This window comes from Bactrocera tryoni, chromosome 4 (assembly GCF_016617805.1).
Source record: "Bactrocera tryoni isolate S06 chromosome 4, CSIRO_BtryS06_freeze2, whole genome shotgun sequence".
NCBI lineage: Eukaryota > Metazoa > Arthropoda > Insecta > Diptera > Tephritidae > Bactrocera > Bactrocera tryoni.
Window position 1 is genome coordinate 75,130,071 of NC_052502.1, and position 13,714 is coordinate 75,143,784.

Below are 13,714 nucleotides of genomic sequence, written 5' to 3' on the forward strand. Positions count from 1 at the left end.
TGACTTATGCAATGACTTCTAGAGTAGACTAACTGCCAACAATTAAAGCGCTGTCTCTTCTTAGAAGAAGAAGCTAGCGTTGAATGGTTATGGTGACTTAAAAGCAGAAAAAGGCGCATACCGAGAATACTGTCACATTTAAATTTATTCTTTGTTTTGTACATAGAATTTTAGGATATTTTTATCATTTTTTTTCTCTAAGTTTAGAATTTTTTTAAGAAGTTTTTCTGTGAGTTCAATCTAAACTCAATTTTTTTAACACCTTTTAAAGTTAGTATGCCACCCTTTATATCGCTATATGGAATTTACGCCGCTGAATGCACGACACGAGGTTAGTTAAACCCAGAATATAACATCAGAGACCCTACATAATATATGTATATATTCACGATCAGGGTGATGAGTTGAGTCGATTTAGCCACGTCCGTCGTCCTTCTGTATATAAACGATTTTTGGAGATTTCGTTTTGAAATTTTGCAAATGTCTTTATCTTTCTAAGCAGCATTTTATATCTCGGACTCACCGATATCGGATCACTATATCATATAGCTGTCATATAAACTGATCGATCCAACCCAAACTCTGATATGGAAAACTTTTTTATGTGACGAGATATTTTCACCCAATTTCAGTATGTATTTTTTCCTAAAACAGCGCTGCAATCTCCGACTAATTTGTTCAGATCAGACTACTATAGCTTATCGCCCCCGTACAAACAGATCGATCAAAATAAAACTTTTATAGGAACTTGTCGAAACTTTTTTATTTGCGGTGGTTAGTATAGCTTCGGATTTTTATTTTGTTTAAGTATAATTGCTGTATATTCCTGTATAATTTCTCGACAACTCTTTGCAAGTTAGCTATTGACTTCATTATGCTCACTTCGTTAGCCTTTATTGCAAGCGCTATTTTATTATATTCCTTTTAATTTTTCTTTTGATAATATGTAATATTATTTGCCTTAAATTGCAACAAAAATGGCATTAGCTTTTATTTGCCTCACCCTTAGATGTGCGCCACTTGATTGCCTTCCAGCAATAATACAATTAAATGCAATCCAATTATTGTAAATGAAATTGTGTTGCTCATTTATTTGCCACTTCTTTGCTGCTGCTCGGTATTCTTATATTCACATTTTTTACTATCACATTAATTAGCCACGTGTATGTGATATTTGATTTTTCCTGCTTTGTTTCAATTTTTTTTCTGCTTTTGTGGCGCTCTTTTTTTGCTTGAGTGCTTAATTAAAGCTTGACGCTGTACTTACTGCTGACGTAAATATACAGGCATGCTTTGCTATGTAACATACTTATAGGCGCTTTAGCTACCAAGGTAATATCGTCATAGAATACACAGTATCGGTATTTATGCGCCACTTCATCACTACAAAGTAACGATTTTCAGCGTTTTACTTTTTTGTAGCATACTTCTTGGCGATTGTGTTTTTTTATCTTCTGATGTAATTGATTTTTGTATCTAGCAGACACGAGTGGCTTATTCAACTTACTTACTTATTTTACTTTTAGACAGGTGTTTTACTAATATTGATATTATTTCACTCTGAAGTAATACTTTTATACAGTGATCCTTGTTAAAACAAATAAATAGAATTGTCTGTGCCTTCAGCTGGACTTATAGACTACTAGTGGATTGTTGATGCTTTAATTATCTAAAAATTAGCATACTTTTCGGTGCACAGAGCAATATAGGCAATTTGTTTTATTTTGCCAAGACTTCACTTATTAACTGCTTATCATAAATGAACCTAAACTGTGTAAATATTCGCGATAGTCTTGCAACACGCTTGTGCAAAGCATATTTATAGGCTTCCGCAATTTTTTTTAATGTTACCAAAATAATTTAAAAATGAGTAATAATATTTTCATGGCACAAATGAGTCTTCAAACGAGTTTCATTTCATTTTTCTTTCATTTAATTACAAAAATTCTGCATATTTTCAGGCGCTCGCATGAAATAATAATATTCTGAATAATATTTTGCCAATTCGAACTAATTTCTTTATTTTATTAGCTATTGTAGAACGTCTGCGTGTCGTAGGTAGCAATCTATCGAATGCGATAATATTATACATGTGAAAATATAAAATTTCTAAAAATTATTTCCCAACAGTCGCAACTAATTAATTTTTGTTTATTTTCTTTAAGGCTTGTTGTGTATTTGTTATGTGCATTGCGCTTAGCAGTTTGCATTTAATTAAAAATATTGCCTGCAGTGCTTTGTATTAAAAATATATTTCGGCTGTAGCATACTTTTTGGCTGCTGACTAACTCAAATTCGCATGTTTGTGTATAATTCCCACAAATAAGCTTTGTAGTTAGATTTTGTAGATTAACTTTAATTCGCATGGCTTAAAGTTGCTTGCGTTTATGAATTTCCGGCAATTATTTTATGAAAATGCAAACCTAAAGTATACTTTTAGGATCACAACTCGTATTTGGCAACATTACTTTGAACTAATTTGTGCTACGCTAATATAAGCTAAATTGCAAGGCCAGTAAGAAGCCAGCCTCAAAAACCATTAAAACTTACATTTACTGTACACAACGCTGAAAAGTATGCTTCGTTTTTTATAATTCTTAAAAACCATAATATGATTAAATATGATAAGGTGATTAAATAAACATTTTCACGTCATTACAAATAGTTTTAACGCCTGCAGGCAGGCTTTATTGGAAATAATTTTACAAAACTGAAATCAAACGCGAGTTAAAATAATGATAAAACAACTCAAAACCGCTTATTATAAATTCCAATATTTTTTCGCTTCAATAAAACGCACTACGTTAGGTTGGTGTAGACATTTTGCCGCGATGTCATTCTCATTTAGCGAAAAATAATCCATGAAACAATTTCCTCCACATGAAGGCTCAAATTGGCAGTAAAACACATTTCCGGTCAAGCGTTGAAAGCGATATGTGCGAGCGGCATGTGGTCGCATACACACATACGTAGTAAGAACATCCGGTTTTAGCAGCCTGCCCTGCCGACATACAAATATTTCCGGCGTTGTTACACACATTCATACACTTACACACACATACACATTTTCTTTCTTTTCCAATCAATTTTCACTTTGCACATAAAATTTGCTGCCACTACAAAGCGTAAAGCGCGATAAAAGTAGCAACAGCTGCTGACAGTTCATTTAAAGCGCTTTTACACTTCAGTGAAAAACAATTGAAGCCGTTCGTAGGGTGGCAAGGCGCTGGGTCAAATCAGCTTTACTTTGCAAGCAATCGACTTGCTTACATATTCATTTACACACACATATGCAGCACACATAATTGATTTAAACGTAATGCGCCTATAAGCACGCTATAAAATTTATTATTTTCGCTTTGTCAATGAAAATTTAACACTTTTTATTTTTATTGGTTTTCTTTCTTTAATTCGCACTATCTATTACTCCCTCTTTCTCTCTCTTGCTTTCATTCCAGCAGTAAAGCGGTCTTGCTCTTTTGAGCTTGTGTGGCTCAACATCAATTGTCTGTAGTCAAAGCGTCTACGCCCACACAATGGCCTTTCTGTTCGAACCATTTCAGGCCGATGACCAATATTTGCGCGAATTCCTTTCACATCTCTATCTCAATTGTATAATACGCTATCAGAATGAGACCGGCTCGGCGGTCAATGATACGGACGATGACGGTAAGTTAATTTTAAATAATTTGCTAAATTTCTCTTGACAACTTTTTAAGGCAAAGATTAATTTTTATTTATCAAAATATGCAAAAACACAAATTAAGCCACAAGTACGACGTGCGTAGGATTATATATAGGAAAAATCAATATTAAGCCATTTTAAATATGATTCTAAAAATTTAACTCAAACATCACGAAAATACCCATATACCCTTAAATGCGACAAATTTGGTATACAAATTTTTTTTGGCAACATTATCCGGCTTAAATTAGTCAACAAGTTTTTATATACAGCAATTCTGAGAATTATGATACCTTCGTGAGCTTACGAACTATTTTCGACATACTTTTCTGTTATTTTATTTCTTCATAAACGTGTGAAATTCGGTTTATTATGAGTTCAAACCAAAATATGTAGGAAGATAGGTCGATACCTTCGCCTATTCTCTCTAAATTCCTGAAACATTGCCTACATTACGCGCATTTATGACTATTTTGTTTGTTTTTTCCTGAGTTAGGCGAAATGAACTCTGAAGTATATTATTTATTATGAGTTCCTACTAAAATCTTTAAGAATTTGTTCGTATCTTAGTCTCTTTCATCAGATATTCTCGATATTTCCAAAACATTGCCTACATTTCAGCGCATTTAAACCTATTTTGCAAAAAAGGCACTGGTTTCTCATGATTTCATACAAAAGCGTGCAGGACATCGGTCCTTACCTTCAGCCCTTTTATTCGGTATAAATTAATCTCTATATTCCTAACTCATTGCCTACATTTTGACGCGTTTATGACTATTTTTAAGTTAGTTTTCGGATTTAGTGAGAAAAGGACTTTGAAGACGCTGAATATTATGAGTTTTTTCTAAACGCTATAGGAATCCGTCCATACTTTCGCCTTTTTGATAACATTGTCAGGATATACTTCAGACGTTGCCTACTTTACGGCACATTTATGATTTTTTTTCTTAAATTGGTGTGAATCTCGGTTTATCTTGTTAACTTTTTGTTAGCTTAACTTTACGATTTACTATTTTCCAAATGATGAACAATGAGAGTAAGGGCAAGCCCCATATTGTTGATTCGGAAGCACATTTATTAGAAGGGTAAATTTTCATTAAATTTCACTATATTGCTAAAAAAAACACACTTCTATAGCGCACTTCCCACTTTTTTCCAACGACATTTTTCTCTCACCACCAACACACATACACACTCATGCAGCAAACTACATTGGTGTGCCGCGTTACCTCGAAGAGGCCGTGCTCAACGAAGGCAGCATAGACTTGTCGAATGTGGACGAGGCGCAGGCGGAACAAAATGAACTTTTCGCCTACATCTCCAAGCATAGCTTAAAGCCACCGCCAACAACAACAACAGCAGCGTCACTCACAAGCAAGAATAGCAGTACATTTCAGAGCAACTACAATGCGAGCAACATAAATGCGACATACCCATACATCAACAACATTATTGTCACTTCAACGCCTGCAACAAATGCCAACACTCCTGCAAATGGCACTTCTTCGTCGGTTTCTTCAGCAACTTCTTCGCCAGCCACATCACCCACGGCTGCTAGCTCGCCTCCGCTGCGCTTTTGCCCTTTGCGCTTCGATGGCTACCTCTGCTGGCCGCGCACGCCCGCCGGCACTGTGCTCAGTCAATATTGTCCGGATTTTGTGGAGGGCTTCAATCGCAAATTTCTGGCGCATAAAACGTGAGTGCAAAGCAATAATTGAAAATTGAAAATTGAGAAACGAAAATCAACAGAGGCTATTGCCACACGTGCTCGGCAGGAAGTGGCGCTTTGTGGCACTTTGCTCCCCTCGATGGTTGATGCATTTGCAAGCAAATATTTGGTTAATCTTTTCGTTCATGCAAATGCACCGCGCACTTGCGGCGAGTGCATTTGGGTTTTTTGATATAATTTCATTTCCTAAAAAACAATAAATTCGCCATGAAATATTAAAAGTGGTAATAAGTTTTGAAAAAATCTTGAAACATTTGAAAATAAAGCCAGCAGTAATGCAACTTACGCATTTGTAGTTTCAAAGAAATATATCGATAACAGAAGTTATCGATTATCGATATGTATATAACAAGATACGCATTTATTAATAAAAATTTTAACTTAGCAAAAATTAATATAAATGTCTGCTTGTTTCAAACAAATTTATCGGTAACAAAATTTTTCGATTATCGATTCGTGTTCAATAAAAAGTAAATATGATAATACAAATTTTAACCTCACAAAAATTAATATAAATATCTGCTTGTTTCAAAGAAATATTTCGATAACGAAATTTATCGATTTCAGATATGTATATACAATAAATATGACAATAAAAGTATTAGCTGAGCAAAAATCAATAAACGTATATGCATACATAGGCTTGTTTAAAAACATTTATCGATAACAAAATTTATCAATTTTTGATTTACATAAAACAAACAGTACAAATGTTAATAAAAATTTAAAAAAAATAATATAAATATCTACTTTTTGGCCGAAATTCATATTTATTTATTTGAAAAATATGCGTAATGAAATTTATCGATTTTCGATATGCATATAAAAACAAATAAATATGATAACAAAATTAGTGGGCAAATATCAATATAGATTTATACATATTAGCTTATGTACTTGTTTAAAAAAAATTATCGATAAAAAAATTTATCGATTTTTGATTTACATAAAACAAGCAATAAAAATTTTAATAAAAATATTAACTTGGTAAAAATTAATATAAATATCTGGTTTTTGTCCGAATTTCTATTTATCGATTTCGAAAAAAATCGATATAAGATCTTTTGGTGCCGATTTTATTTTTTTTATATATTATGTGTATATGATTTTTTCCAGTTTTTTGTAAACTTTTTTTTTAATATTTTTGATATAATTTTGTATATATTTTTTTTTTTATTTTTTATGTACATACATATACATATACATACATATGTATGTATGTATATATTTTTTAATACTTTTTAAAAATTTGTATGTGTACATATTTGTAAATTTCTTAAAATTTTTACATTTTACCAAATTTGCCAAGAGTTAATGCGCAGTGCTTTTTTTCCAGCCCTCCTTCAGAATCAATCATCATTTTTATCATATAAACAGTTCTAAAAATCGATAACTTTGTGACATCACTATTTTTTATTCACTTTATAGTTGTCTGGAGAATGGCACCTGGTATCATCATCCTGTGAGCGGTCGTGAATGGTCCAACTACACCAATTGCATTGATTACGATGACTTGCAGGTAAGAGAGTGCATATTAAAGAGCACGATAAAGAGTAGCGCTGTAAAAACTTTAATTTGAACTCAGTTTATGGAATTCCAATTATTTTAAGTGCCAAATCATAAATATTTTAGAAAAAAATATCAACCACTTTCTAAAATAAGTTTGCACAAGTTTATGCCAAACATAAATTTTATTGTATTTTTGTCCCCTTGCTTGCGCTCTTCTATCCTGGCTGTCAATAGTTCCGCAGTTTTGTCAATGAGCTGTACGTGAAAGGCTACATCGTTTCCTTAATCGCATTACTGCTCTCTCTTGTCATATTCCTCGGCTTCAAGTAAGTATGCAACAGGTATTAAATATTTATATGCCTCAAGCACTTACAAGCACACATATATACATACGTAATTTTATGTATGTGTGTGTGAATGTTTTAAGAGCATACGACAATTCATACCTCACTGCCGTTTACAATTCTAATAACTTTAAGTTATCTCATCTACTTTTTTCCTCTTATTTGCTACTCTTTTATTATGCACAAACCGTTAGATCCTTGCGCTGCACACGCATACGCATACACGTGCACTTGTTCGCCTCGCTGGCGTTCACTTGCATCGCCTGGATACTCTGGTATAAATTTGTGGTCGAGCAACCGGATCTAATAGGCAATAATCCGGTGAGTAAATAAATAACATTTGTTTTCGCTTTATTTGCTTATATGTATAATAATCTCAACTGGTTTGTAATTGTGTGTGTGTACGTTTGCATATATCAATTTAATACTATTATAATAATCATTTAAATTTATTTCAATTTAATCTTGCTTGTAGCCCTGGTGCATAATTCTACACCTGGTCGTGCACTATTTTATGCTGGTCAATTACTTTTGGATGTTTTGTGAAGGGTTGCATTTGCATTTGGTATTAGTGGTGGTAAGTAAAAATAAAGAGAAATTAATATTTATATGCATTTACCCCAAGTATTTGCTTACAATATGTATAAACGTAACTTAAACTATTAAAAATCGATAACTCAATATATCGATAAAAAAATTTATCGATAAAACTAGTACTGAAATAAATTGAAAATGTTAAAATTAATACACTAAATGGTAATAATGTTAAATGTTAATACAGTATGCGTTGGATGGAAACTGAATATACAATATCACTGGTTATCGATAACACAATTTCTCGTTAAATGTAGAACAGAACATTTTGAAATTTTTATGATTTGAAATGCATCGCGCATTAAAACTGAATAAATCATTGGTTATCTATAACATAATTTATCGATAAACTTAATACAGAATAATAAGAAATGATTATAATTTCAGTATGTGTCATGCATTAAAACTCAACAAATCATTGGTTATCGATAACATAATTTATCGATAAATGTAATACAAAACAGTTTTAAATTATTATGATTTCATAACCAGACCTATTAAAAGTTGTTAGCGCTATCAAGAATTTATCGATAAATTGTAATTTTTTTTTGTATTTAAAATCTAAAAATTGTGATCGCTTGAAGCTTTATATTTAGATCTGAAAAATTAAAAAACCTTTTAGTTTTGTATTGTTCGTGTGAAAAAAATACTATTGATTTTTTATAAGAAATCGAAGCCATCGTTTAAAGATAATATAATGATATCGATAAATGAACAATGGCGCAAGTTTCCCAAATTCATGTTATGATAACACAGTTGCTATAAAAATCTGGTATAAAACCCTATTAGTTATTTTCAAATTCTATCGATAACAAAATATATCAATTTACATATATGTATATGTAGATACATATATGTATGTATAGTGGCTGTATAAGGCTGCCAACTTTGTTTTAGTAGAAGAGCGATTTTACATAAAAAAAAAATCAAAAAAAAAATTTAGTAGAATTTTAAATTGCATTAATCGATAAATTTATACTAAATGATATCGATTTTTTGATAACCAATTGCGTTTTTTACGTGTAAAATGAAAAGTCTTTTTTTTATCTATTATTTATTTATTACTTATTAAACTTTAATCGGTTAAAGTTGATCCGTAAATAATTAATCGAAATATAGATAACATACATAGACTAAATTTTCTCTATTATCTGCAGCACAACTTAACTAATCACTAATTTTTTCAAAAAAATACGTGAATATGTACAAAAATCGTTTTTATCGATATGAAATAAATTAAACATATCGATAATATTAATCAACAATTTTATTAGTTTGTTCGTATATGTACTAATATGGGAAGCGTTAAACTATTCAACGCGAAGTTCCATTTTAAGTTTATCGAAAATTATCGATAAAAAATTGTATATAGTTTATTATCGATATGGATTATATTTTAAAAGATTTAAATTTTTACGAAAATAATATTCGTGCAAATATATTCCGCTGTATCGATAAAAAAATATCGATTTTATAATACAAACTATCGATTTTTATCGATAATTTTTTTAAATATTCATCGCAACTTTTTTTTAAATTATATTAGTTAACATTAATTATTATTAGCTTGTTCATATACTACGAAGGGAAGCGCTAACCTATTCAATTTAACAATTTTAAGTTTATCGAAATTTATCGATAAAAAACTGCATAAAGTACATAACGATGTAAATTATATTTATGTATGTATATACATAAATTTAAATTTTTACGAAAATAATTTTCATGGAAACGCATTCCGTTGTATCGGTGAAAAATATCGATTTTTGTAATACGTACTATCGATTTTTATTGATAAATTTTTAAAAATCTTTATCGCAAAATTAACTGATTTTTATCGATAGTCTTTTAAAAATCTTTATCGTAAAATTAACTGAGTTTTATGTATAACTTTATCGAAAAATTTTTCTAAAAATGTATCGAAAAATATTCTCGATTTCTGTAATACAATTTTATCGATAAGAAATTTTTTTAATTTCCGCACTTTTAGTAAAGCTTCCACAATTCATTAAACTACGTTTGTGTTTAATAAAACTTGCCAGAACTCGCTCGCTCATGCTCTCCGAAAAGCACTGGCGTGCATTCTAAATTACCAATAAATGTAATGCACCGTTCGCGCACTTATTCGCACACATTTTTATTCCGCAGGAAAATGCAAAGTTTACGCTTGTTTATTAAGCAGGAAGCGCGCTTACAAACAATAACACACACGCACACACATACACACATGATGGGTCTGTGCCACTCGCTGCATAGTTGGCACGCGCCTGTGTGTATGCAGCGTTGAAAGTGGAAAAGTTTGATTAGCACTGAGTGCCTGCCAACACCGGAAAGTTGCCAAGCGAATGAAAATAACACAAACAGCATCAAAACAACAAAAATGTAGCAATAAAAAATGCAAAAATGCTGCGAGATGAATGTGAAAAAAGCAGATGCGATTACTGCTAAGCAAAGTTAGCGCGCGGAGCGAAAGAAAAAAATGGAAATTGTGTAAATGTGCATTTTAATGAGCCTGCCCGGCAGATGCGCTAATTATGACGATAAAACTTTTGCAAAAATATAAAAAAAATATTGAAAACAGAAAAGAAACTACTTTAAATTGTGCTAAAAAAGCGGAAAAGTCTCGCCTTTTATTTGACTAAGCGCTTGACAAAACGCTTTCCTAGAATATTTGGTTTGAAATTCATTTCAATTATTTAATTAAAATTATTTAATTGGAAACCTTACTAAAATTTTACTTTATTATTATTATTATTTTTCTTTTTAGCGCACTGCAAACAATTAATATAATTTTTTATTTTAAAAATCTCATTTTTCATTTCGAAATTCTTTTTATTATTATTATGTTATATATACATATTTTATATTTATATTATATTATTTTATGAATTATCTTGTGTCTTCTTTTCTCAGGTCTTTGTTAAGGACACCATTGTGATGCGTTGGTTCAAGCTCTTCGCCTGGATGTCACCCATACTTGTGTTGATGGCTTATGGCGCGGCAAGATTTTTGCACACCGACGATAATACACAGTAAGCAATTACCGTTAATTGATTCCTCTTACCTTTAGAGCCTTTAGAGGCACGTATTTCCTTCATTCCTACATTAGGCCGCTTCAAAGCAGGCTGTAAAGAGAAAACCAAACCATTTTTTGTCTATATAAGACAGATCCGAAACTGAGAACAAACTTCAAACTTGAAGTGAAATTCCGATTTTTTTTTTAATTTTTCTTATATGTATATTATTATGCTTCAATCATTCTGTACTTTCTGTACTTTGTGTGGTTGCAGTCATTTTTCACTTTCTTCATCCGCTTCACTAACGCTCTTCTTTTCCAGCTGCTGGATGGACGACAGTCTGCTGCTCTGGATCCTGTCTGTGCCCATTTGTGCATCGCTCTTGGCTAGTTTCGGTACATATCATCCTCCTTATCTATTTCATACAACAACAAAATCGTATTTATCTTTCCCAAATCTGTTCTTCAGTTTTTCTCATCAATGTTTTGCGCGTGATTGTGCGCAAGTTGCATCCGCAGTCGGCGCAGCCGGCACCGCTGGCCATAAGGAAAGCAGTGCGCGCTACAATCATATTGGTAAGAGTACTTACATACAGAACATACAGAAGTTGTGCAGAAAAGAGAGGAGAAGGGAAAAGTGCAAGTGGAAGTAGAAGTAGAAGAAAATGTTAGAATTAGCGCAGAACCTGAAGAATGGAAAAATTAGTTAATTATCTTATATTTTTGATATTATAGCGAGCTTTCAACACCATTTACCCGCTCACTTATCTCTTTCCAATTTAAAGTATGGAACAAGATTTGCACTCTTCAGCTTGTTCCATACTTTACAAGAAGCTTTTGTGCTTAGGCTTTTCTTATTTTCAACTAACTTTTTTTCTTTTTCTGATTGTCTTCTCATTCGCAGATACCGCTATTTGGCTTGCAACACTCACTGCTCCCCTACCGCCCCGACACTGGCACACCACTGGAACGCTTCTACCAAATACTCTCGGTGATATTGGTGAGTCTGCAGGGCTTTGTGGTCTCCTTCCTCTTTTGCTTTGCCAATCACGATGTCACGTTCGCCATACGCACGCTCTTGAATCGGCTCATGCCCGGTTTGGTCTCACCACCCCCGCCAGGCACACACACCGGACAAATGGCAACAACAACACCAAGTCGCGAGCTGGGCGTGTAAGCGCAGGTAGCTGCGGAAGGAAGGAACTCGGAGAATGACGAGAAGCGTACTTGTAGCAAAGAGCGTAGCTTTAGCTAGTGGAGGTGCATCAGGGCGAAGCCACAAAGGGGTTAGGACCACCAAACTATGGATGGATGGATGGAGGAACACAAATAATTTATTTTAAAGTGAAATTTCGATTTAAGCACTGTATCCCTCAAATTCATAAAATTTAATCTCTAAGAGTACGAAATTGTGCAGGAAAAAGTCATATTCAAGCCACAACAACAAAAGTAAACACTAGAAACATATAAAAACTGAAAATTAATACTGAAGGGAAAGTAAAGAAGTATTTAGAGGCCAATGTAACCGAACAAATGTATTATTACAAAATATCAATTGAGATTGCATATACATATGTATGTACTACATACATATATAATATATTTACACAGTAGTAATAAGCCACGCTGTAATTTATTTGAAAGCACATACAAATAAAGATATGAAACAAAAAAACCAAAATCTTCTTTCTATTAAAACGCAGCAGATCGCTTCTATCCTTGCAGTGCTCCAAATCTTTTACAAAACTACCGTTTATCGAAAATAACGTATACTCAGTACCTGCTAAGCCCTCCTGGAACTCTCTGTGCTCGAAACCCACTCCAAACAATGGATGGTACACGAGAATATTCAACTGAAACACGCAAATAATAAACACTGAAATTTCATTAAAAAAATTGTTTTATGAAAAAATTTTGGCACCCAATTGAAGCTTCATTGGTCGGAGCAAATACTAACACCATTTGTTGAAACTAATTTAAGAAAAATTATGGATTTTTCGCATAATTTCTTCAAAAACCAGCGATTTGGTACACATTTTTAATTCTCTAAATTGCTGGGTGAGTCCAAATTGAAATTTTCTTTAATACAATTATGCGCCATGCGATTCTGCAAATTTCTGCATTTTTAGATTTTCTCTACGACCAATAGTTTAGAAGTTATAAGCATTTTTCTATTTTCATTTTTCGGCGGTTGCTTGCTGCATGCTCCTGGTCGCCTAGTAGAAATCCAGGATTTTGGCACCAAATTGAAAGCAATTTTTCTGTGGCGTCGACAGCGGCGGCGGCAGCGGCCCAAGAAAATTCGCAGGGTGCGTTGCATACGCAAAGGGGCCAAATTAAAAAGCGGATGCGGGACGGGTCGGAAACAGGAAAATGGGGCCGACCGGAAACGGAAATAACAAATCATACTTCCGGTTGGAGGCTGAACCGGAAGCCACCCACCGGAAGCGGAAGTGGAACTCACTTCCGGTTGGAGGCTGAACCGGAAGTCGCCAACCGGAAGCGGAAGTGATATCCACTTCCGTTTCCGGTCGGTGACATTTTCCGGCTTCCGGTCCGCGACCTGTTCCTGTTTCCGACCCGTCCCGCATCCGCTTTTTAATTTGGCCCCTTTGCGTATGCAACGCACCCTGCGAATTTTCTAGGGCCGCTGCCGCCGCCGCTGCCGACGCCACAGAAAAATTGATTTCAATTTGGTGCCAAAATCCTGGATTTCTACTAGGCGACCAGGAGCATGCAGCAAGCAACCGCCGAAAAATGAAAATAGAAAAATGCTTATAACTTCTAAACTATTGGTCGTAGAGAAAATCTAAAAATGCAGAAATTTGCAGAATCGC

The 13,714-nt window shown here is 33.4% G+C and overlaps 1 protein-coding gene across 5 annotated transcripts in view; it reads left to right on the forward strand.

Moving 5' to 3' along the window:
- LOC120774195 (calcitonin gene-related peptide type 1 receptor) overlaps positions 1 to 12,530 on the forward strand; it is a 77,413-nt gene extending 64,883 nt beyond the window's left edge. For 3 of the 5 annotated variants that reach the window (XM_040103633.1, XM_040103630.1, XM_040103632.1), the window contains 10 exons: positions 3,459 to 3,669; positions 4,889 to 5,381; positions 6,843 to 6,933; positions 7,158 to 7,249; positions 7,462 to 7,588; positions 7,743 to 7,844; positions 10,775 to 10,893; positions 11,200 to 11,273; positions 11,347 to 11,453; positions 11,782 to 12,530. In XM_040103633.1, the coding sequence (XP_039959567.1) occupies positions 3,537 to 3,669; positions 4,889 to 5,381; positions 6,843 to 6,933; positions 7,158 to 7,249; positions 7,462 to 7,588; positions 7,743 to 7,844; positions 10,775 to 10,893; positions 11,200 to 11,273; positions 11,347 to 11,453; positions 11,782 to 12,054 (1,611 nt within the window). In that variant the 5' untranslated portion in view covers positions 3,459 to 3,536 and the 3' untranslated portion in view covers positions 12,055 to 12,530. The remainder of the gene's footprint in view (positions 1 to 3,458; positions 3,670 to 4,888; positions 5,382 to 6,842; positions 6,934 to 7,157; positions 7,250 to 7,461; positions 7,589 to 7,742; positions 7,845 to 10,774; positions 10,894 to 11,199; positions 11,274 to 11,346; positions 11,454 to 11,781) is intronic. The other 2 variants (XM_040103634.1, XM_040103631.1) reach the window with 1 other exon arrangement.
- The last annotated feature ends 1,184 nt before the right edge of the window (positions 12,531 to 13,714 follow it).